General features: G+C 43.7%; 1 protein-coding gene across 3 annotated transcripts in view; it reads left to right on the forward strand.

The window, feature by feature from the left end:
- Positions 1-18,951, forward strand: part of LOC311090806 (alpha-2-macroglobulin-like) — a 33,240-nt gene extending 14,289 nt beyond the window's left edge. For all 3 annotated transcript variants that reach the window (XM_084126343.1, XM_084126344.1, XM_084126345.1), the window contains 11 exons: positions 1,201-1,276; positions 1,462-1,618; positions 1,757-1,831; positions 2,591-2,753; positions 15,537-15,730; positions 15,814-16,026; positions 16,140-16,258; positions 17,945-18,026; positions 18,112-18,195; positions 18,296-18,401; positions 18,517-18,951. In XM_084126343.1, coding sequence (XP_083982469.1) covers positions 1,201-1,276; positions 1,462-1,618; positions 1,757-1,831; positions 2,591-2,753; positions 15,537-15,730; positions 15,814-16,026; positions 16,140-16,258; positions 17,945-18,026; positions 18,112-18,195; positions 18,296-18,401; positions 18,517-18,557 — 1,310 coding nt within the window. In that variant the 3' untranslated portion in view covers positions 18,558-18,951. The remainder of the gene's footprint in view (positions 1-1,200; positions 1,277-1,461; positions 1,619-1,756; positions 1,832-2,590; positions 2,754-15,536; positions 15,731-15,813; positions 16,027-16,139; positions 16,259-17,944; positions 18,027-18,111; positions 18,196-18,295; positions 18,402-18,516) is intronic.
- Positions 18,952-26,248: the final 7,297 nt, after the last annotated feature.

Below are 26,248 nucleotides of genomic sequence, written 5' to 3' on the forward strand. Positions count from 1 at the left end.
TATCTATCTATCTATCTATCTATCTATCTATCTATCGTAATAATGTATGATTTGCAAAAATGATAACTGCTGCGTCTGTGTGTAGATGAGAGAATCAAAGTGTATGCACGTTGAGCACAAGCTACATTAATTATGGCCCTTAAAATAGCATATGAATAACATGCGCAACGCGCCACTGACTTTAAACTGTTTTTTTTTTTCCGGCCAGTGGCGCAATTGTTTTATGGAACAGCAAGATAGCACTAGTGATTGTTTGCGCCGGAACACGCCTCCTTTTTTGCGCTGAACCGCACAGGGAGTGCAAGTTCATTCCCTAGTTTAGCGACGTGCTTCTGTGGAGGGAAAAGCGCGCTTTGCGCGGGTGCAAAATAGGAATGATACATGCGTCGGTGTACAAAGTCAATTGCGCTGGGTGCAAGATAGGGCCCTTATAGTTAAAAGTTAAACAGGCTCTTTGATGAATATCAGCTATTGAGTAAAGTAGAGAAGGTCCAAAAAACAAGGTTGTAAGTTTTGTAAGTTTCTCGCTTGTCTGAAGTTTAAAATCATTGGTTACCCGTAAGCCAATCACATAACGTTTGGTTATGGCGTGTGTTATGCGCATGCTCAGCCGCATCTAACTTCCACTGTAAACACATGTATGATGCAAAAACAAAACCATCGAGCGAAATACCGGAGTGAACATGGCTGTGAACGACTTTAGCAGATTATGTGAAGTAAATCTACACATCCACGGTACAATCAGTGTCTACGTCACGGCTCTCAGCCCGCCCTCTGTTCGTTGATTGGCCGGCTGTTTTCAGGCTGGAGGAAAACGGAAAGCTATGATGCTGTCTCAGACTGAGTACAGAAGCGAAATGAAATTGAGCGGAAGTATGAAGTCTGACGTAGTCCCACACAGTGTCCCGTTAAGAGATAATTGTTAAGGTTTCATTGTGATTTTAGACTTATGTTTACATTTTAATTATTTAAGTGTGTTCCATGGTTGTTTTGCCTTTACAACGGATTATAATCAGAGGAAGGTTAAGTTTAAAATAAAAATGTTTCAATGTGATATATTTGTCTCCTGGTCCTTATTTTAAATAGGTAATAAAAAAATATCTATAATTATCGATATCGACCGATATGAGAAACTTATATCGTGATACAGTTTTCAGCCATATCGCCCAGCCCTATGTTAACCATTATCACACTAAACAGGATACCAGAGACAAATGAACTACAAGCATTTGGATGGATCATACAGCGCATTTGGTTATGGTGATGGGAATACATGGTAAATATATTTTCACTATTACTATTGTTAAACAGAAATAATATCAAGGTAATCTACAAGAATAAACCCAATTAACACATTTAAAAATGTGTCTCAGTTCAAATGACTTGTTTTGAGATTTATGATGGATGGAATTCATTGAAACACCTGATGACATTTTTTTAAATTATATCTTCCACCATCAGGTTGACTGCCTTTGTGCTGAGGTCCTTTGGCAAAGCACAGAAATACATATTTATTGATCCAAAAATGATTCAGAGTGCAAAGAATTGGTTAATAAGCAGACGGGATTCAGACGGCTGTTTTATCCTACAGGGAACACTGTTCCACAACAGAATGAAGGTCTGTCATCTTCTATCTATCTCTATCTATCGTCTTTATTCAGACTTTCTCAAGCCAACATCAGTTTGTCTAGATGAACTTTCCTTCAGTGGTTTGAGTGTGTTGATTTGTTTATCCTTTATTTCTAATAAATTCTAGGGTGGGGTGAATGATGATGTGACCATGACTGCCTACATTACTGCATCATTGCTTGAACTGGAAACTCCAGTCACAGTAAGTTCATCTGTAGGAAACATGGTACACTGTTAAAAGTGATCAGTTGACTTAAAGGAGTAGTTCACTTTAAAATGAAAATTACCCCATGATTTACACACCCTCAAGGTATCCTAGGTGTATATGACTTTCTTCTTTCAGACGAATACGATCGGAGTTATATTAATAAACACTCTGACGCTTCCGAGCTTTATATTGGAGGTTTTCAAGATTGCAACTATCAGTTTGAAGCTCAAAAAAGTGCATCCATCCATCATAAACGAACTCCACACTGCTCTGGGGGGTTAATAAAGACCTTCTGTGGAGCACTTTTATGATGAATAGAAGAGCTTCTTTGAACTTCAAACTGATGGATGCAATGATGCAATCCACTGCCATTATAAAGCTCAGAAGCGTCAGGGTGTTTATTAATATAACTACGATTGTATTCGTCATATGCACCTAGGATAACTTGAGGGTGAGTAAATCATGGGGTCATTTTAATTTTAACTTTAACTTAAAATAAATTGAGGAAACCTGTTGCCTTAAAATTAAGTAAGTATTAAACTTATGCTTAATCGAAAAAATTAAGTAATGTGGAATTGTCAAGTTCACATAACTTAATTTTTTTCAGTTAAGAATTGAGTTTATTTACTTAATAATTTTAAGGCAACGGGTTTGCTAAAAAAAAATTAAGTGAACTGAACACCTTTTACAGTGTAAAACCTCATCGAAAAATGATACTCACAGCGTCTATTCCTCTGTGTTTTTTTGTCACAGGATCCTGTCGTCAGTAAAGGTTTGTCATGCTTGAGGTCCGTCATTGAGAATGTCAATAACACTTACACCACTGCCCTGCTCGCCTACACTTTCAGTCTGGCTAGAGACACGGACACTCGACAGCAGCTTTTCAAGAAACTGGAAGATGTTGCTATTTCAGATGGTAAGAGGTTTGTTTCTGATGACTTTCTGTTGTCTTTTATGACCGTACTATTGTTTTTAGTAACACTGTAGAAAACTTTTCCATCATTAATGAATAACTACGCAGGAACAAATGAGTTACACACTATTAACATTCTTGTAACTACATTCTAGTCATTACTAGTGTGTTCCCATGATCTTCACTTTAAAATACTGATCCAAATTATTAGTAGTTCCTTTAGAAGGATGTAGTAACACTTGAGTCATTACTAGTGGATTACCATAACCTTATATTATACATTATGGATTATTAACATTAATTATGAACCTGTATACAGTAGTTCTTTGTAGTCCTCTGTGAGTTATGAAAAAGTAGTAGTTACTGATTAGCTAATAGTGAACTACCACATTCAACTATTTCTTACTAATTCATTAATCAGAGTTTCTTGTTAGTTAAGTATGGGATAATGTACATCCAGCTGGTTGTTCTCTCAGAATAAACCCGACAGGGTGATCAGGAGGGTCTTGCATGAGCCAGAAGGGGTTTATTCTGAGATAACAACCGGCTGGATGTGCATTATGCCGCTTATTACACGACTACTTGCCACATAAGTAAATAATTAGACACAAAATATTGATCTAATTCGAAATATTTAACTAGCTCTTTAAACGCAAAGGTTCCGTGGTGAAAGCTATCGCTAGACCGACAAGTTCAAACTAGACGGACATTTAAGAGATACGGTATACAGTCATACTACTTATTACACAGCATTTCACCACATAAATAATTATGGGGATAGGAGATATTGATTTGAGATTAAACTGTTTTAAAATCTATCTTTTTTGTTGTCTAATAATCCAACAGTGTACAAAAAAATTGTCGCAAATTGGCAGCATCTGTGTTTGAATGAAACAAGAGAGAGCGAGTCCATGAGACTGGATGGCATAATTAAATAACCGTACACAAAATATTGATTCAACTGAGTTTTAATATTTTATTAGCTCACCATAAGCAAAACTTCCATGAAGAAAGCCCGTTGAGCCGGTGTTTTCAGCGGTTGTTATCGGGCAATAACACACCACTGGATGTGCTATTGACCAATCAGAATCAAGTATTCCACAAGTCAGGTCAAGTCAAGTCAAGTTTATGTATATAGCGCTTTTCACAATACAGATTGTATCAAAGCAGCTTCACAGTATTAAATTAAATAATACATCAATGTTTGTTTCTAGTGGAAAACGTCCACGTTTGGTAATGCTGATCAATAGTATTGTTGATTGATTAATTAAATTAAATATCCCCAAATATCCCCAACTGAGCAAGCCAAAGGCAACAGTGGCAAGGAACTGAAAAAAACTCCATCAGGTGACCTAATGGAGAAAAAAAAAAAACCTTGGGAGAACCCAGGCTCAGTCGGGGGCCAGTTCTCCTCTGGCGTTTATGAACTAGAGGTCGGATTTAACTGTAAGATTAAAAGTATTATATGAATGCCTGGCTGAAGAGATGCGTCTTCCATCTAGTTTTAAACTGGGAGAGCGAGTCTGAGCAACGAACAGTATCAGGAAGACTATTCCAGAGTTTTGGAGCTAAATGTGAAAATGCTGTCCCTCCTTTGGTGGACCTAGATATCCTAGGTATGACCAAAAGCCTCGAATTTAGTGATCTTAAAGAGCGCGATGGATTATAGGGCGATAGAAGATCCGTTAAATAGACTGGAGCTAAGCCGTTTAGGGCTTTATAAGTTAGTAGCAATACCTTGTAATTAATACGGAACTTTATAGGTAACCAATGTAGTGATGATAAAATTGGTGTTATATGATCATATTTTCTTGATCTAGTAAGAACTCTAGCGACGGCATATTTTCGACTAACTGTAGCTTGTTTATTAAGGATGCAGGACAACCGGATAATAAAGCATTACAGTAATCTAGTCTCGAGGTCATGAATGCATGAACTAACTTTTCTGTATCAGAAACTGATAGCATGTTACGTAGCTTAGCAATGTTTCTAAGGTGGAAAAAGGCTGTTCTTGTAACATATGAAATATGATTTTCAAAAGACAGGTTGCAGTCTAGTATAACACCCAGGTCTTTTACTATAGAGGATAAAGTAACAGGACATCCTACTATGTTAAAGTTGTAGTGTGAGAGGTTTTGTGGGCGGTTTTTTGAACCGATGATTAGTACCTCTGTCTTGTCTGGATTTAATAAAAGAAAATTGTGCGTCATCCAATCTTTTATATCTTTAACCCTTAAAGACCTAGAACATTTTTGGGGCACCTGACTCACCTGTACTTTTCTTTGTTTTTCTAACCCATTCTAGCAGCAAGCATCAAGTGCCATATATCATTTTAAACAGGAGAACCTAAAGTTTCCATCTAGCTCATTTAAAGTCCCGGTTTTACATTTATTTTGTTAGAGAATTTATGAAATTAACAGGATTTTAAGAAAAATGGCAGCAAAAAATGTGGTGTTCTCTGTCTTGTCTGGATTTAATAAAAGAAAATTGCGCGTCATCCAATCTTTTAAATCTTTAACCCTTAAAGACCTAGAACATTTTTGGGGCACCTGACTCACCTGTACTTTTCTTTGTTTTTCTAACCCATTCTAGCAGCAAGCATCAAGTGCCATATATCATTTTAAACAGGAGAACCTAAAGTTTCCATCTAGCTCATTTAAAGTCCCTGTTTTACATTTATTTTGTTAGAGAATTTATGAAATTAACAGGATTTTAAGAAAAACGGCAGCAAAAAATGTGGTGTTTTCAGTGTGAACTCAAACAGAACTTCCTGAAGTTTTGTTTTTTTCCTTTAGAAAGTTAGACTTGGTTGTTTTAGACTTCCAGATGAAATTTTGTCTACATGTAACAATCCCTCAGCAAGTTATAGCCATTTATTATAATATTATTCTAGGCGTTTTTGAGTAAAAACAGGTGTATTACATTTACTGACAATGTAGATGTGTCCAAAAAAGTTCAGGGAGTAAAGTAAATAGAAAAGTTGTTATATTACAACAGAACACTGAAGCAAACATTTTTCTTCAGAAAATTATATTATAATTTGAACATGAACAACAAATGCAAACAATATAACAAGTAGCAATATAAATACTAACAATACAATATACAGAGTGTAAATGAACAAATGGTTCAAATAATCTTCACAAACTAAATACAAAAAGAAATAAACAGTGCAAATGAAGAAATGGTTCTTTGAGGGTAATATACTGAGTGCTAATGAACAAATAGTGCAAATAATCTTCACAAACTAAATACAAATAGATAAATAAACAGTGCAAATGATTCAAACAATCTTCTGAATCGGAAGGTTCCACCAGGTCATCGTCTAATGACTCGTTTCAATGCTCTTTCGTGTTTTGCTCTTTCGTGTTTTGCGCTATGGTCAAAAATTTTGCATCCGTTAGTTTTCATGCATAGTTTTCAATGCATTGCGTTTGTTCAAATTTATAAAGAAACGTGATTGGTTGTTAAAAACACCAATCACTATGTTTATTGGTTGAGTTGATGACCGTTTGGACGAATCTGGGCATGGGGGTGGGACTAAGCATCAACAATCGTTCCTGTTTGGCTCAGAGAAAGAAACGACATGTGTTTCCTTGACGAATCACTTTCTGCAGATTTTGATGACGCAATCACCGGCACTACGGAGCCAATGAATGACCACTAGAGACAACCGTGATAACACGGGAAAGCTGAGAATCTCATCTTTACGGTGCAATTTAAAGCATACAGATTGGATTAGCGACTCAAAAGTTATTAAACATTTTAGAACGACAGTTATCTTATGCCGCGGGCGGCTATATCGGTTTAAGGGTTAACACACTCTGTCAATTTGGATAATTTAGCGTTTTCATCTGGCCGTGATGAAATATAGATTTGAGTGTCATCAGCATAACAATGGAAACTAATTCCATGTTTCCTTATAATATTTCCAAGTGGCAGCATATATATTGAGAATAACAGAGGGCCTAACACAGATCCCTGCGGCACTCCATAGTTTACTGGAGTTATGATCGATTTTTCTCCATTTAAATAGACAAAATGGTAGCGGTCAGATAAGTATGATCTGAACCAGCTTAATGCTTGTCCTTGAACACCAGTATAATTTTGTAGTCGATCTAAGAGTATTGTGTGATCTATAGTATCGAACGCAGCACTAAGATCAAGTAAAATGCCTCGGTTACGACTGTAACCTCGGTTCCCTGAAGAGGGAACGAGCGTTGCGTCGAGTTTGACGCTATGGGAACGCTTTGCGTGATGACGTCTTGAAGCACATGTAAAATCAGTCCAATGGTGTGGCGGAACGTCAGAGGCGGGTGACGTCACGTACCAGGAAGCTATAAAAGCCGGCCCGAAACAGAAAACGAAAGCTTCGTAAAGTCTGAAGTCGTGTTGACAGGCATGAAGGAGATATGGCAAGGTGACGCAACGCTCGTTCCCTCTTCAGGGAACCGAGGTTACAGTCGTAACCGAGGCGTTCCCTTTCAAGGGAACTCGCGTTGCGTCGAGTTTGACGCTATGGGAACGTCTATACCAACGCCTCCATAGCTACAAATGTCTGTCCTGTGTGAAATCTGGTGAGCAGCACTAGGAAGACAAAACATGAGACCCTGGAGCAGAGTCTAGATCCAGAGAGTAGAACCTGACGAAAGCGTGCGGTGAGGACCAGCCTGCCGCATCACAAACGTCCTGTAACGAAACTCCTGATATAAGGGCCTTAGAGGCCGCCATACTCCTCGTAGAGTGCGACCGGACAGCCAAAGGAGAAGGCTGTCCAGCCGCCTCATAAGCAAGTGAGATAGTCTCAACCACCCACTGCTCATCCTTTGCTTAGACACTGGACCTCCCTTGTTAGGGGAGCAAATGTCACTTTTACGCCACAGGGCAGCTCTGTGGACATACGCGTCTTACGCCCTAACAGGGCAAAGCAAATTATTCGCCTCCTGGTCCGATTTCGAAAGGGAGGAGGACCTCCAAGTGCCACGAGGGAAACGAGATACCAAAGGGGTCTTTCCCCACAGACATTCCACCCAAAGGACTGTGGTAAGCACCTACGGCCGCCACATAAACCTTTAAAGTGGACGGGGTCAGACCTGCAGTGAACCGCTCTTGCAGGAACTCCAGAACTGTACCAATTGGGCAGTTGACTGGATCCAACCGACGGTCACTACACAAAGAGGTGAATACTCTCCAGTTCAGGGCATAAAGTTTCCTCGTGGAGGGAGCTCTGGACTGTAGAATGGTCTCAACAACCTCAGTTGAGAGACCTGACTCTATGAGCTGGGCCCCCTCAGAGGCCAAGCCCACAGGTTCCACAGTTCTGGTCGGGGGTGAAAAATCGAGCCCCCTGCTTGGGACAGAAGGTCCCTCCTGACGGGTAGCTCCAGAGGAGGCCCGTCGAGGAGGGACACAAGATCGGGAAACCATACTCTGCCCGGCCAGCGCGGGGCTATAAGAAGCAGGCAAACCCGGTCCCTGCGAACTCTTTCCAGAACTCCCGGGAGCAGAGCAACTGGGGGAAAGGCGTACAGACGTAGCCTCGGCCACGTCTGTACCATAGCATCCAGTCCCAGAGGAGCTGGATGCGTGAGGGAGAACCAAAGTGGACAGTGAGACGTCTCTCGAGACGCAAACAGATCCACTTAAAATTTCCATATCAGCTCCACCACCTCGGGGGTGGAGCCACCATTCCCCGGGCCTCGGCCCCTGTCTCGACAGAGTGTCTGCTCCTATATTCTGGACCCCGGGGATGTAGGCTGCCTTGAGTGACAGCAACTTCCCCTGGGACCACAAGAGGATATGGCGTGCCAGCGCAGACCCCCTTGATATAGGCGACTACCGACGTGTTGTCCGTATGTACTACACATGGTGTCCCCTGAGACCTGTGATAAAGCTCCTCAGAGCCCGGAAGACAGCTAACATCTCTAGGCTATAGAATGCCAGGAACGATGATGGTCTTCCCACAGACCTTGAGATGAGCGACCCTCAGGATCGCTCCCCAACCCGTGAGGGAAGCATCCGTCGTTAGCAGTTTGCGACGACAAGGAGCTCCCAGCACTGGGCCCTGGGACAGGAACCAAGGTTTCTTCCACATAACCAAGGCACGTAGGCATCACCGCGTGACCTTGATTGTGCGAAATGGGTTGCCCCTCGGGGAAAAACCCTCTGGTCCTGAGCCACCACTGCAGGGGCCTCATGTGCAGCAGTCCAAAAGGTATCCCGTTGGAAGCTGCTGCCATGAGACCCAACAGTCTCTGGAACTGTTTGACAGTGAGTAGCTGGCCTAGCTTTACACTTCTCACAGCTGCCAGGATCGAAGCGTGGCGATGACAGGCGCGCCTGCATCGACACTGAATCCCAAACCACGCCTAAAAAAGTGGTCCTCTAAAATAGAGAAGCACACTCTTCTTGGCGTTCAGCCGTAACCCCAACTCTTTCATATGGGCGAGAACAACATCTCGATGTTGAACCGCCATCTAATGCGACTGAGCTAAAATCAACCAATCGTCGATGTAGTTCGTGATGCGAATACCCCGGAGGCGCAGAGGCGCCAGAGCTGCATCCACGCATTTGGTGAAAGTGCGGGGTGATAAAGCCAGGCCGAATGGAAGAACTCGATATTGGTATGCTTTGCCCCCGAAAGCAAACCTCAGGAACTTCCAATGACACGGACGGATGGAAATATGCGTCCTTGAGGTCTATCGTGACAAACCAGTCCTCGGACTAATCTGTGGCACGATTGTCTCAATGTTAACATTTTGAACTTGAGCTGCATGACAACTCGAAGACCCAAAATGGGACGCAATCCCCCGTCCTACTTTGGAACTATGAAGTACCGGCTGTAAAACCCGGTTTCCCTGTTGGAGGGAGGTACATATTCTATGGCCCCTTTCTCTAACAGAGTGTTTACTTCCTGTTCCATAACCAGAACCTGCTCGGGGCCCACCATTGTGGGCAGGACCCCCATAAACCGCGGTGGGCGTTACTAGAATTGTATCTAATACCCTTTTTCCACGGTCTGCAGGACCCAACGAGAAACATTTGACAGTAGCTTCCACGCTGTCAAAGATTCTACTAGAGGTACCAGTCTCTCGAGACTGGTTTCTGGATTTTGTTGCTGTTGAGTAGGGAACGACCAAACAGACTGCTGGCAGGGAACGACCAAACAGACTGCTCTAGCACCCTCCTCAGAGGGGGCGGGCATCCCGAGGCCACTACGTTTCCGGGTGGACCTTGAGATATGTGCTCGCCGGAGACCGCTGCGCCCTGTAACACCGGAGGTGGCAGGGTTGGCAGAACGGTCCCCTGAGGGCACCGAAGAGAGACGGCACCGTATTTTTCTCCTGCTGTTGAGCAGTCGGTTCGTCGCCCTGTAACGGCGCACCGGCAGGGAACGACCAAACAGACTGCTCTAGCACCCTCCTCAGAGGGGGCGGGCATCCCGAGGCCACTACGTTTCCGGGTGGACCTTGAGATATGTGCTCGCCGGAGACCGCTGCGCCCTGTAACGCCGGAGGCGGCAGGGTTGGCAGAACGGTCCCCTGAGGGCACCGAAGAGAGACGGGCACCGTGAAAAGAGGTGTTAACCGCTCTGCTTCGGGGGGACTACCCTCATTTGTCCTGAGCCCTCAGACATCAGGACTTTTTCCCAGCAGCCTTCTTGGCGGTAATAACGGTCCGCAGATCCGTTTTACCCCTCGAAGACTGCTGGGTTTGAGAGCGCCCTCCGTGTCCCCGAGATTTTTGTGGGGGAGCACGGGAGGAAACGCTCTGTTTCTGAGTGGCGCGGTGCTCAGCGCTCTTTTTAGAGGAGTGAGGCTGCTCCCGCTCAGCAGCCTCATAGAAAGAACGGCGGGGGAGAAGTTTCTGAAGTGCAGCTGCCTGTTTTGAAGCTTCTTGTGACTTCGCTACAGCACTATTAACTGCGTCTCCAAATAACCCTTGCGTGGATACTGGTGCATCTAAAAGAACATGTTTTTCTTTGTCCTTTATGTCACTTAAGTTGAGCCACAGATGCCTCTCAGTGGCCACCAGGGCTGCCATAGAGCGGCCGATGGATTTAGCCGTCTCCTTGGTGGCCCTGAGAGACAAATCCGTGGCTCTACGCAGTTCAGACACCGTATCAGCACTAATACCCCCGCCCTCCTCAAAATCACCCAATAACTCAGCCTGGTAAGCCTGCATTATGGACATTGTATGTAAACACGCTGCAGCTTGACCGGCGGCGGCATAAGCTTTATGAACCAGGGAGGAAGTAACCTTTACTGGCTTGGATGGAAGTGCAGGAGCCTTCAGAGAAGATGCCGTTGCTGGAGAGAGATAGCTCGCGAGCGTCTCTTCCACCTTCGGCATCTCCCCATAACCATGCTCTTTATAATTGTGAATGGATGAATAGTGTGATGTTTGTGCAGTATACACTCGATATGACACTGGTTTCGCCCACGATCTCGACACCTCGGTGTGGAGATCGGGGAAAAACGGCAGGCTCCTGCGCTGGGGCTGCGCACGAGATGGCAGGAAGCGTTCGTCGAGCTTACTTTTCGAACGAACGTCCTGCCTATCTTCTGGCCACTCAAAAGACAGTCTGTCAACAGCTCTAGTAATGACATCGAGCAGTTCCTCAAACGCATGAGACTGAGGTGGCGAATCCTCAGACTCAGCTACAATACTCACAACATCCAACTCCTCAGAGCTGGATAGTTGCAGTACTGGTACCTCTATCGGGGCGGAAGAAACAGCAGCGCGTGCTTCCACACCCTGATAAGAGGCACTGGATCTATCAGACGGATGCTGAGATAAGGCAGAGCCCGTCTCAACATCCACTGATAAATCCATCTGTGAACCCCAGGTCTGAGATCGACGCCGTGCCTCGGCAGCGGCGGGACCCGAGCCCTGGGGAGCGTGGTCGGGATTGAACCGAGCCAAGCGGGATCGGAGCGTACGCAATGGAAGCGCACAGCAATGCACACAGTCACCACCCTCGAGTGCTGACTGGGCATGCTCCTCTCCCAAACAAACAACACAAAGAGTGTGTGTGTCACCTCCCGTTAAATAACGCGGGCAGGGATGGACACACACTCTAAACTGCTGCTCGCTCGCCATACTGAATATATATATATATGATATAGACAGACAACACCAAATATACAGACAGATTTCACACAGAGCGCAACTGAAGACTCAGAAAGCTTTCGTTTTCTGTTTCGGGCCGGCTTTTATAGCTTCCTGGTACGTGACGTCACCCGCCTCTGACGTTTCGCCACACCATTGGACTGATTTTACATGTGCTTCAAGACGTCATCACGCAAAGCGTTCCCATAGCGTCAAACTCGACGCAACGCGAGTTCCCTTGAAAGGGAACTAGTATTGAGATACAGCCTTGGTCAGAAGCTAATAGTAAATTATTTGTGATTTTAACGAGCGCAGTTTCAGTGCTATGATGCGGTCTGAATCCAGACTGAAACTTTTCATAGATGTCATTTTCTTGCAAGAAAGAGCCCAGTTGGGCGGATACAACTTTTTCTAGTATTTTAGACATAAATGGAAGATTTGAAATGGGTCTATAATTTGCTAGATTATGTGGGTCTAATTGTGGTTTCTTAATGAGAGGTTTTATAACTGCCAGTTTAAATGTTCTTGGAACATGACCTAAAGATAAAGACGAGTTAATAATATTGAGGAGAGGCTCTTCCACTACAGGTAACACTTCTTTCAGTAGTTTAGTGGGTATAGGATCTAATAAACATGTTGTTGTTTTAGATGAAGTGATAAGTTTATTTAACTCTTTTTGTTCTATAGTTGTAAAGCACTGTAATTGTTCTTGCGGGGTGATAATTGACGCTGAATTATAAGGCGCGATTGAGGATTGAACGTTTACAATTGTGGTTCTGATGTTTTCTATTTTCTCAGTGAAGAACTTCATGAAATCATTACTACTAAACTGTAATGGAATATTTTGTTCAGGTGACATCTGTTTATTTGTTAGTCTAGCCACGGTGTTAAATAAAAACCTAGGATTGTTTTGGTTGTTTTCTATTAGTTTGCGGAGGTGCTCAGCCCTGGCCGCTTTTAGGGCCTTTTTATAACGTGACATACTGTCTTTCCATGCGATTCTAAAGACCTCTAAATTAGTTTGTTTCCATTTACGCTCTAAAATACGGGTTTCTCTCTTTAGAACATGTGTAGTATTGTTGTACCATGGTGCTTTACTTTTCTCTCTGACCTTTTTTAATCTAATGGGTGCTACAATATCCACTTTTCCAGAGAGAATGGTGCTCATAGTGCTAGTTAATTCTTCTAGTTCATCTGTTTGTTTGGGTTCACTGAGCAGCTGAGACAGATCAAATAAGCAATTAGAAAAATGATCTATGGTGGATGGAAGGATTGTTCTGCCTGATCGATAACGCGGCGCAGCATGACATATTACAGGAGTACGTAATATGCAAGTTACCATGTAATGGTCAGTGACATCATCACTTTGTGGAATGATATCTATATCGGTTGGATCGGTTCCATGTGATATAATTAAATCGAGTGTATGATTAAAACGATGAGTTGGTTCGGTAACGTTTTGCTTGACCCCAAAGGAGTTTAATAAATCTGTAAACGCAGCCCCTAACACATCATTTGGATTATCTACGTGTATGTTAAAATCTCCAACAATTAATGCTTTATCGACATTGACTAATAGATCTGAGAGAAAATCTGCAAACTCTTTTAGGAAATCAGCATAAGGCCCAGGCGGTCTATATACGGTTGCCAAGGCTAGAGATAATAGGGATGTTTTTCTAACATCTAAGAGCGTAACATTTAGTACAAGTACTTCAAACGAAATAAACTTATAACCCGATTTCTGAGTAACATTGAGAATATCTCTATAGATTGTTGCAACACCGCCACCACGACCAATCAGACGGGGCTCGTGCTTATAGGAGTATCCAGATGGAGTAGACTCATTTAGACCGAAATAATCATTTGGTTTAAGCCAGTTTTCAGTAAGGCAAAGTACATTGAAGCTATTATCTGTGACTACAATAACTGCCTTAGGTGTGAGTGATCTAATGTTTAGAAGACCTAGCTTTAGAAATTGTTTTTGTTTACTAATAGCAACATTTTCTGTTTTAATAACAATTAGATTTTTCCTAGATCCTGCAGTAGATTTATTATTTGATCTCACTAAACGAGGAATAGACACAGTTTCTATGCAATGTTCTCTACACTAGTATTTATATCAGTTAAATTGGTGCAGCAGAGACTATGATTTAGACTTTTGGTTACTAGTCAAAAGGTATTTAACATTTTGGAGATGTTATCCGACAGAAGATCCGCTCCGAATCTGCTTGGGTGTAAGCCATCAGCACGGAAAAGCCTAGGACGCTCCCAAAACAGATTCCAATTATTTACAAAGAGCAGTTTCTGCTCATTGCACCATGACATTAACCATTCATTTAGCGCGAATAGTCTACTAAACTTTTCATGTCCTAGTCGGTACGTGGGAAGCGGTCCTGACACAATGATCGTTGTTTCAGGCGATGTGCTGCGTACCGTATCGATCAGATTCCTGAAGTCTTTCTTCAGAACCTCCATCTGGCGCAGCCTGATGTCGTTCACTCCCGCGTGCAGGACCACAGTTCCGACGCGCTCGCCACCGTTCAGAATCTCGGGAACGCGAGCAGCGATTTCAGAAACACGAGCACCAGGAAAGCAGTGACTGTGCACCTTACTTTTACCTAATGTAGCGTGTACGTGCCGAACAATGGAATCGCCGATGATCACAGCATCGCGTTCTGTTTCGCGGAGAAGGGAGAAGCGGTTTTGGGTGGATATCTCGAAAACCGGGAGGGTCGGAGAGAGTCTTGGTCTAGACCTGACTCGCGTCTTCCGCTGCGGAACCATCCAGGCTTCGTGGTGGCGTGTTGGAGCCGGAGTGAATGAGACCATGGCTGATCGCGACCTCGGCGCTCGGGACCGATGTTGAGAAACGCACGGAGTAGACGAGGTCGGAGTCAGCGGGTTAGTAACGTTAATCACTGATTTGTGTGCATCGGCACGTGATGTTTCAAGAGCTAAACGCCGGTCTCTCAGCTCGGCTTGTCTCACTAAAAGGTCGTGGATCTGTTTCTCAACAGCTTCCAGCTCAGACTGCAGTGCGTGCAGCTCAAATGTGTCCTCACCTGCACCAAAAGGTAGACTACTTACATCTGATATATTCGCCATTTTAACAGATGGACAGTAAGTTAGCAACAACGATGCGAACGAAGTGATGCTATCAATATTAATACTAATTTATGACTGAAGTTTTGGATATAATCCGTCTTTTTTAGTGGTACGGGTGTAGAGTAGACGCACGATAGGCGAAAAATATTTGTTTGTAAGTGAGTGCGGAGAAGACACGTTCAGCCTTGATCCACAGGAGTAACCTATAAGAGTATCCGATGTTGGATCACTAATAGGCTTGAGACGCGTCGGCTCAACAGTCCGCATTGTAACTATGAGGTGAGGAAAAGTAGAAAATGTTCGTTGTAAGTGAGTTTAAAGAGAAAAATCAAGAATTATAAATCAAATCGATGGAGCTCCAAAGACAACAACGCGTTCAGACGCGACGCATGCGCATTCGTCAACAGGAAGTGTCCACAGATATAATAATAGTAGTAACTAGAATGTTAATAGTGTGTTACTCATTTGTTTCTGTGAAGTTATTCATTAACGATGGAACAGTATTCTAAAGTGTTACCTTTTTGTTTTAATCATGCTCCTTGAGTCACGCGTGTGTCTTTTGCTCTTAAGGCTCTTCTCTCCACTGGTCTCAGTCTGGCTCTGCTGATGACTCTGATTCTCTGGCAGTGGAGATCAGCTCATATGTGCTGCTTGCTGTTCTCACTGCAGATTCAGTCACTACAACTGATCTGGGCTATGCTAACAGGATTGTCAGCTGGCTTGTGAAGCAGCAGAATGCTTATGGAGGATTCTCCTCCACACAGGTTACTCAAACCTCTTCAATCAAACACATTATTGCTGGTGTGAATGAGTAAAAGTGGCATTACTGAACACATTTATTTCCCAGGACACAGTGGTGGCTCTTCAGGCTCTGTCTTTGTATGCCACCAAAGTGTTCAGCTCTGACGGCTCCAGCACAGTGACGGTACGGTCAGCAGGAGACACTTTCCACTTTAATGTCAATCAGGACAACAAGTTACTGTACCAGGAGAAGCAGCTGCAGAAACTTCCAGCCACATACAGCATTGAAGTGAAGGGCTCAGCCTGTGTGTCTGTGCAGGTCTGTAGTGCGTTCAGCTTCATTTACTCACACTCACTTTCTCTCTTGGCATTTTGGTTATTCTGCTGTGAGATGATTTATGAATGTGTTTTTGTTTGTGTTGACTCTCTCAGATGTCTCAGCTCTACAACATTCCCACTCCTACTGAAGCTAAAACATTGAGCATTGGTGCTAAGATTGAGGGAGATTGCAAAACATTGGGACAAAATTTCATTTTGAACTTCACTGTCAAGTAAGATAATTTGTATTTAAAGTACCCTGTAGTCAATAATTGTATCCCTTAAAACTCATCTTTAAATTCTTCATGCCTTAAAACGGCTTGAATGTAACTCTACACCCTTGCCTCATTTAGTATACGTGATTCTATGAATATGTAAATGAGCCCCGCCTCCACTCACTCACTCAGCTCAGAGATCCACTCATTGACGATCACACGTTGATCTGATTGGTTACAAGGTAGTTTGTGTCGTCAGAAATGCCAGCGATTTCAAACCATGTTTTTGAGACTGTCTTTGGTTCACTGCAGTTTTAAAGGGTAACTAAACCCCTGGTCAGAGCCTGACTCCACCCACTGGCAATATTTGAAAAATGCTAGAAAAGTGGGCAGACCCCAGCGGAGATAGAGGGGACGAACCGTGAGCGGGAGGGGGCGTGCACCTGAGACCCGCTGTCAGACTCTCTAAAATGGAGAGTGACTCACAGGGTCGCAAGACGACGTAAAGTACATGCATCTGATGAGTTTTATCGAGTTGATGTCAATAGCGCGCGCTCTCTATAGGCATTTTCATATTTTGCCGCTATGTGAAAAAATCCAGCAAAATGCGCTGCCGCGTTTGTCGACCCCAGAGGATTAACTTTAGCCTAACCATAAATTGTGATTAAAATATATATGATCACTCACATCAAGACGCCGCTGCGGTGGTGGAGTCCATGCAGGAGGAGCAGCGTTTGGCACTGCGTCGCTTTTCAGCGCGAGCTGTGTGGAGAAGCCCATTTCCACCTCTATTGCGTTAGAAAAGCAATTCCGCGTAAAATGCAGGTTTCACACTCACGGTCTTCCAGGCCAAGTGCATGCAACCACTGGCGCCTAATTTCCAAGTCTGCTGGAAAGCTATGCAGTCCAGCAGTGCTGTTGCCACTAGCAACACTACACCTACCACTGTACTAAATACAGATAAATCTACGCTAGCTCATCCAAGGGCGTGGTGAGCTCGTACCAATGGAGGGCGTGGTGAGCTGGAACCTGCTTACGTCACGCAGTACCGCTTACGTCACGCAGTACCGCAACATCCAATAGGAAAATTCAACTGCAGTAGCCACCGTTCAACCTGAAGAGGGCAGCACTCAGACGTTTTTACACCATATATTGTAGAATTAAAACACTTTATACCCAAATGTCAAAAAAGTTACTCGAATCAATGAACAGCACTAATAAAGCCCCATTCTTACAGATCATTAACTAAAAAAAGTTGGTTTAGGGTTTAGTTACCCTTTAAGGAGAAAATATTCAGAAATGATGTTGACTTGTGAATTTACACATGGTTTTTCTTAAAGCATATTAAAAACACCATATACACATATTAACAACATTAAAAGCTTGATTTTCACCACAGGAGGACTTTAAGTCAAAAGACTAGAACATGATTATGACTTAAGATTAAATAACAAATAAATGTTTTCTGAATATTTTTTAACATCTTAATAAACACAAAAGCAATATAAACTGAAACGGCGTATCTCAGTAGTTAAAACACTACACACTGACTTGAGATACAACATTTTTATTATTGACACATTATGAGTGATTTGAGTGATTTAAAACTCTGCATGTGTCTTGGTAATTATACTGGCTTTTGTTCTCTCTTATTTGTACATTTATATGAGGCATTTAAGAACCTTTTCATTTGCTGTTTTCCAGATATGATGGTCTACAGGAAAGGACTAACATGGTCATTGTGGATATTAAACTCTTATCTGGATTCACAGCTGATACATCAATGGTGCGTTTGAGTGATTCATCACAAAATGTGTAAAAAGTTCTAGAGTTTATCTTTTTAGAAATTAATCAGCACTTTTTCCCCACAGCTCAAAACTTCTTCCGGAACGTACAGAAAACCTGTGGAACGGGTCGATTCTAAAGATGATCGTGTCATTGTGTATTTGAAGGAGGTGAGAAAACAGCAACATTCATATGATTTTATGTCTTTGGTCGATTCATAAACATTTAATCCATAATGTCCATGACTGATGAGTTTGTTTCCTCCTGTAGATCACACAAAATATTCCAGTGAATTACCAGATACAAACGAAACAGGTTCTTCAAGTGAAGAATCTCAAGCCAGCTGTGATTAAAGTGTACGATTACTACCAAACAAGTAAGATTTAATATGCCAGTGTTGAATGCTTTGATCAAGTGATGCACATTGTTTATTCAGATTTAATCCATGTTTCCATTGTTGTACGAATGTGAACATCTTCCTTTTCCTTCAGGTGATCAGTCGGAGGCCGAGTACTTCTTCCACTGTGGATGAATCTGAAGAGCGTCACCTTATAGTTCAGCTTGGATAAAGATGTTGGAACTCTCTAATGTTGAATATTATAATGTTTATTCTGGATAAAATTATTTCCAATCCATCAGCCCAAATTTGAACAAACCCCCAAATCCTAATCAGTTTTTGGCTACGTCTCTTGAGATCATGACTTATCAATTCACAATGCATATGATTAATAAAAGTGTTGAAAGTTATGGTGAGCTGGTTGAACTGTTGAATGTGTAGTAGCTACATGCTATGGCAACATTTCAGAATCAGACGAGGTTATTACGATTATATCTTGTGAATTTCTCCTCTCATCTCTGCTCTGCTTTTTTTTTATCTTGTTCGGAGTCACTGTACACCCGTAAAAATAAAAGTGCAACAAAAAACTGGGGGGGGTCACAGTGAAAAGAACCTTTCAAGAAGGTTTCTTGAATAACCGTGTTTATGTGACATAAAGAGCCTTTTTTGGTACTGCAAGAACCCGCCTCACAAGTTCTTAAAAGAGCCTATAACAGTTCTTCATGTCACTTTATAAGATTCTCTGTAGAACCATTCATGAAAATGTTCTTTATGACCCCATTTTAAACAAACATACAAAGAAAATCCAGCAATAAGATTTAAGTATTTATTGCCTTTATACATTGTGCCAGATAAAAGCATATGAATACATACAGTAAGGCATTAAACAGGACATTTCATAAATCAAGCAAATTGCACAATTTTAAAAAGAGAAAACAGTAGAAACACTCACCAATAAACCAAAAAGCAGACTACAAATGAAAACAGTAGTATTAAATGGATAGTTCACCCAAAAATGAAAATGTTGTCATCATTTACTCACACTCAAGTTGTTCTAAACCTGTAGGCGTTTATTTCTTCTGTTGAACACAAAAGAAGATATTTTGAAGAATGTTGGTATTAGTGTTTGTGTATTTTGTTTACATTTTCAAATGGTGCTGTGACTGAAAAAAGCTTGAGAAACACTGCACTAGAAGACCAGAGTTCAATCCCAGCCTCAGACATCCATCACACACCTGAAGGTTTATGCAGATAAGAAGTCTAATATGTGTTTATGACAAGAGTTTTTCTGTTTTTCTGAATTAACGAGTTAATTATCTCAGAATTACGAGATCATTTTTCATGAAAAAAAAGTTTTTGCTCTGTTTTTCTGAATTAACGAGTTATCTCAGAATTACGAGATCATTTTTCATGAATAAAAAGTTTTTGCTCTGTTTTTCTGAATTAATGACTTAATTATCTCAAAATTATGAGATTTTTTTTTCTTGAAATAAAAATATTTGCTGTTTTTCTGAATTAATGACTTAATTATCTCAGAATTATGAGATAATTTTTCATTTAAAAAAAATTGATCTTTTTTTCTGAATTAATGACTTAATTATCTCATAATTCTGAGATAATTAACTCAATAATTCAGAAAAACAGAGCAAAAACTTTTATTCATGAAAAATTATCTCGTAATTCTGAGATAATTAACTCGTTACTTCAGAAAAACAGAGTCGATTTTTTTTCCTCAAGTGAATGCAATACGCTTCCGTATATAATAGCCTAGCCTACATATTTTAAAATTGTATCATATATTGCTGCCATGATAACCATTTAATTTTTTTACGTGCTTTCCTCTCTTTCCCATTTCAGTTCGCTGAGGTGGAGCTGCATTGAAATATTGTTCTTGTAAATACTTTCCAGCATTTCAGTTATAAAAGTGTACATCTTATAGGCCTACGGTGCTCAGCAGTGATCAAAATAGATTTAAACAGTGAATTTTAGGCCGCCGAAGTCTCCGAGTCTGCGCAGTAGTGAGCGTGAAGTGGAGGCGCGATATCAAGGTCCCGCCAAAGCCATAAAGACAGACAAAGCATAGCGACAGATCGGCACGCGTCATAATCTGGAGACCACGCCCACCGGCGGGGGAAACAATCCAACCGTCTCCATTGACTTTGCATCGACACAGCCTGTTCGCTAATCTTGAACATGTTTTATGCTAAAAAATACTTTTGATGGGATTGGGAACGATATTTAGATTTTACTATGTTAGGTTATTTTACAAGGGAAGGCAGATAAGGTAATGTCGCGACAGGCAGGACTCATTCACGGCATCATAGTATTTAATATTGAGTAATATTAAAAAAAGTTATGGCCTTCTGATTGGTCCTTGTTGAGTGGGGCTTTGATACTCCAATAAGGGGGAAGCGGCCGTAATATTTAAGGACCCTTATTTTGACGGGTTTACAGGTCCTCGTAGGTCTGGGTTTCTCACTTCCTGGCATTTTGTTTCGGTTCTCGGTCCCCTTAAGGTATGTTTGCACTCTTCTTCGGCAGTGTAAATACACGGATTACTTTAGTAATGTGCTTCATTTATAGTTTATTTATAGCGGGGCTGGTGGCGATGGCATTGTAACCGGTTTCTGGCAGAGTTGCTTTCAGGTACGTTGATATATACATCTTAAGCTCTATCGCTGTGTTTGGGGTAATTATTATGTCACCTGTAGTAGTAACGCATTGGCAGATGCGGGTGAACGCTGGTCAGTAAACAGAGCTGCAGCACCGGTTGTGAGTAGCCATACAACGCTGCGTTCGATTGTGATTCTACCTAAACTGTAAGTAACCTCTCCCTTGTTCACATTCGGGGTCCGGGACATTTAGGTTGACTTGTTTCATTGTTGAAGGTGAATGGAGAATGGATCATTACGGTCTCTAATCCAGGGTGGAGAACGCTGCACGCGACGCCGCTGCTGTTTTGCTTCCCGGCAACGTTTTCTCAGTTTAATTTGTTATTGTATGTGCTGCTGGACTAACGCCTGGTGATTACCTGGCAGATATGGTGGAAGGCTAGTTCTCTAACTTTGTGCCTTTCCAACTGCCTACCAGGGTTATTTAGTTTTGTTTAGTTTATTTTTTTGTGTGTTTTGTTTTGCCAGGTTGTTTTTTTATATTGTTTATTTTGAATGTTGGTTTTGTCTAACAGTGGATTTACTTTGTGATTAAATTCTGTTTTGTGTGATTTATTTTTGGGTATTTCCCCTGTCTATTATTATAATATAAGTTTGTGTTTGTCTCTCTTTTATCCCCTGTCCTGTTATTTTTGGGCCACTATAGTCGCTGATTGTCAGCTTGAGCGGCGGAAGGCACCGGTAGTGGGCTGGAGTATTATATCTGCCATATGGTGGCTTTACTCTAGTTTCTTTTCATTATTTTGTGTATTTTAGTTTGATTGCTACTACGAGTCCCTTTTCTTTTTCTCTTTCCAGGAGCCAGGGGGGATTTGGCGTGGAACGGGGGAGGCTAGCTGCTTCATTCGAGGGGTGCGTTACACCGTGTGCTGTGTGTGCTGACAAAACGTCCCTATGGTGTGGGTGTGCTGGTTTGACTTGCGGTGACTGGAGGTGGGTTTGGACAACCTCTTGGCTTGCAGCCGGCCTGCCCTGTTCCCGCCAAGCTTGGCTCGGAGGAAATATTGGTTATGTGTAAGAGTCAGGAGAGCGAGTTTTTTTATTGGTGCTGATCATTTTATAATAAAGTATACTTGTATTGTCCCTCACGTCTCCTGTCATCTGCCTTTCCAAATGGTAACACTTACCTGTGTGTCCTTTTCTGGGAGTTATTTCCCTGGTGCCCCCCCAGGGTGGCGTAGTCGGATTAAAATGAACTGTTAACTGTAAAAAGATTAACTGTTCCCTAAACGTGAGTTAACGTCACATTTTGGCGTAGCCGGCAGGGTGTACCGGGTCAGGCAGAGATTTAAGTGAGACGAGGGGGTAATTTGGTGTTTAATGTGATATTGGTTGTTGTTGTTTTTTTCTCTTCCTTTTTTTTCTTTTCAGAAGCAAAGCAGCAGCGTGTGTCCCGACCCTTTGGGCAAGCGGTATTTCTTTATCGGTGGCCCTTTTTCTATCTTTGGGGTGAGTGTAGCTATGACCAGTATGGAGGATGAGATGCAGGAGTTGCGAGAAATAGTGGCGCAGTTGAGAGCAGATAATGACCGTTTGCGTCGTGAAAGGGAGCAGGGGCTAGGTGAGTTACCTGGTCCTAGCACCGTTCCCGGGGTTGCCCCTGCAGTAGGGCCTGATCCTCCTCTGCCAGTCGAAACTAATTTTGTCGTGCCGGAGCGGTTTGTTTGTGTGCCCAGGGACAGACGATGCCCGAAATTTAGTGGCAAATCCGGCACCGGCGTTGACGAGTGGGTGGAGGAGGCTGAGGCATGCATGCGGATTCGTTATTTGTCTAAAACAGATAAAGCGTTTTTTCTCTTTGACCACTTGGAAGGTGAAGCACGGGAGGAGATTAGGCATCGTGCCACTGAAGAACGGGGAGACCCGGATAGGATTATTACGATTTTGCGTGAGTTGTATGGTTGCTCCCAATCCTATGTAGCACTTCAAGAAGCCTTTTTCTCCAGGAGGCAGCAAGACGGGGAATCTCTGTTAGAGTTCTCCCTGGGTTTGATGACTCTCCTGGAGAGGGTTAAACAACAATCACCCAATGCCATCCCTAACGCTGAAATTGTGTTGCGCGATCAGTTTGTAGAGTACGTTGCTGATAGTGCCCTCCGCCGGGAACTGAAGCAGTTTGTTCGCCGCCAGCCCGACTCCAGCCTTTTGGTAGTGCGTGGGGAAGCAATTAGGTGGGAGCGGGAGGGAATGCCAGGAGGTGCAAGGGGTAGGAGTCAGTCTGTTCCAATGGCCTACGGTATCCAGTATGGAGTACAAGGGCATTCTCAGTCAGAGTTGAGTGAGCTGTGGGAGATGTTAAAATCACAGCAGAAACAGCTAGATCAACTCACTCAGAGTGTTGCAGGCATGCGGTTTCCCCCGAGTGTTCGTCGACCTTCCCGGACCGAGGCGTTGCTCTGTCGTCGGTGTCAACAACCAGGCCATTTTGCCCGTGAGTGTGATGGAGAACGTGTTCCCCCTCCTCCTGTAGTTCGGCGAGAGTCGCCTCCTAGGACGAGGGCTGGTCAGACCTTTTCCAGACCGACGGAAAACTAGGTCCCGCCGAACTGCAGAGTCACAGTTCGGTAGGGAAAGATCAAGACTCCATGACCTTGGGCCCCCTACCTCGTTTAATGGCGTCGTGTCCTCACCTCGTTGTTTGTATAGGGGGGGTGCGGGTGCCCTGTTTGATTGATACTGGCTCCATGGTGTCTACTATCACGGAAAGTTGTTTTCTAGAGCAGTTTGCACCATGTGGCCAGGATCATCTCCGGGCATGTCAGTGGTTGCAGCTCCAAGCGGCCAATGGGTCGTTGATACCGTATGTGGGTTATCTTGAGTTGGACGTGGAGCTGTGTGGTCAGGTAATTCCAGGGTGTGGCGTGCTGGTTGTCAGAGATCCTCCTGGGGGCACTGGGGCCCAAGTCCCTGGTATTTTGGGGATGAATGTGTTGAGCCGGTGCTATCAGGAACTCTTCGGGCAGCACGGCCCGGCCCTTTTTGATGCACCATCAGTGTCCGAGGCCTCCAGGCCAGTGTTTCAAGCATTGCAATACTGTCGCCAGGTGAGGGCTACCCTGCAAGATGGCCAGATAGGCAAGGTCCGGTTGCGGGGTCGTAGGGCATGTCGTATTCCGGGAGGCACCACGAAAGTCGTGGCCGCCACTTGTTCCGGACACTTTGCTGGGGACTCAGTGCTTTTTGAACCTCCAGAAATGGGTTTGCCTGCGGGTCTTTTGGCGTCATCTGCATTAATGCGGGTAACCCGAGGCACTGTGTATGTACCAGTCGTCAATGTAGGTAAAACCGATATAATGCTTTTTCGTAACTCCGTTTTGGGCACGTTGCACCGGGTATTTATTGTGAGCCTGCCCCAGGGTGTCTCGGAAGTTAAATCTGTTTCGGCGTCAGTGAATCTTCAGATTCCCATAGTTCTCCCTTCAGTGCAGGAACAAATCCAGCATTTTGATTTGTCGGTGTTGACAGCTACTGAACAAGAACAGGTGAGGTCTCTGCTGTTAAAGTTCCATACGGTTTTCTCTGCGTACGACGGCGAGTTGGGATGTACCCAACTCCTCTCTCATGACATCCCCTTGACAGATTCGGTTCCAGTCCGACAACGGTACCGGCGGATACCTCCGTCGGAGTACGATGTGGTAAAAACGCATATAAACCAGTTGCTGGACACAAGCATTATTAGAGAGAGTTGCAGTCCTTACGCCTCCCCGATCGTGTTGGCCAAAAAGAAGGATGGTACGTTACGTATGTGCGTAGATTATCGCCAGCTGAACACAAAAACCCGAAAAGATGCTTTTCCTCTGCCGCGAATAGAGGAAACCTTGGACTCACTGACGGGGGCCCGGTGGTTTTCCACCATGGACCTCACCAGTGGGTATAACCAGGTTCCGGTCACGGAGGGTGATAAACACAAGACCGCCTTTTGTACACCTTTCGGTCTTTTCGAATGGAACCGTATGCCATTCGGGCTCTGCAACGCCCCAAGCACCTTCCAGAGGTTGATGGAAAGGTTGTTTGGGGACCAGCAGTGTCAGTCCCTTCTTTTGTACTTGGACGATATAGTGGTGTTCTCATCCTCGGTGGAACAACATCTAGAGCGGTTAGAGTTGGTTTTGAGTCGGTTAGAGCGAGAGGGGTTGAAGGCTAAATTATCTAAATGTACGTTTTTCCAACAGGAGGTAAGTTATCTGGGACACGTAATTTCGGCCAAAGGAGTATCGACAGACCCAAACAAGATAGAGGCAGTGAAGCAATGGCCGTGCCCTAAAGGTGTGTCCGAGCTCCGTTCGTTCCTGGGTTTCGCCAGTTATTATAGGCGGTTTGTAGAAGGTTTTGCCAAGTTGGCGGCTCCTCTGCACCGGCTGGTAGCGGAGTTTGCTGGTCGTAAGCCCAGGGCCCGAGCGGAATTAAGTTTTGGTGCGGCATGGATAGAGCAGTGTCAGGTGAGCTTTGAGGAATTGAAGAGTAGGCTCACCTCTGCCCCGGTATTGGCCTATGCTGACTTCTCCCTTCCCTTTATTTTGGAAGTAGATGCTAGCCATGGAGGTTTGGGAGCGGTGCTGTCCCAGGAACAGGGAGGGAAGGTGCGGCCCATAGCTTATGCTAGCCGCAGTCTTAGGCCCACAGAGAGAAATATGTCAAACTACAGCTCCATGAAGTTGGAGTTTTTGGCGCTTAAGTGGGCCATGACTGAGAAGTTCAGAGAATACCTGCTGGGGCAGAGGTGTGTCGTATTCACTGATAACAACCCCCTCAGCCACCTTACTACCGCCAAACTCGGGGCCACGGAGCAGCGGTGGGCTGCGCAATTGGCGGCATTTGATTTCGAACTAAGGTATCGCTCTGGAAGGAGCAACCGGAACGCGGATGCTCTCTCCCGGCAGGGTCCCTCCATTCAGAGTGAATTGGAGGGATTACTTCCCGGTACAGCTCTCCCTGCCATTGTAAGGCAGGCGGAGAAGACCGAGGTGGGTTCTCAAGCAGCCGTTACGGCCCTCCCCGGTCTGGCCGTGGACATGCAGTCATTGCAAGAGGAGGACCCCGTTATAGGTGAGGTAGTGAGGTTTTGGAGGCGTGGGGTTCCTCCGAGTGCGGAGGAGCGTCAACAGCTGCCTAAAGCTGTGGTGAACCTGTTGCGCCAGTGGAGTCTGTTGTGTGAGCAGGATGGAGTACTGCATCGCCGAATTTTCCGCTCAGATGGGGGAGAAGAGTCCCTGC

Source organism: Abramis brama (assembly GCF_963993115.1).
Source record: "Abramis brama genome assembly, chromosome: 10".
NCBI classification, from domain to species: Eukaryota; Metazoa; Chordata; class Actinopteri; order Cypriniformes; family Leuciscidae; genus Abramis; species Abramis brama.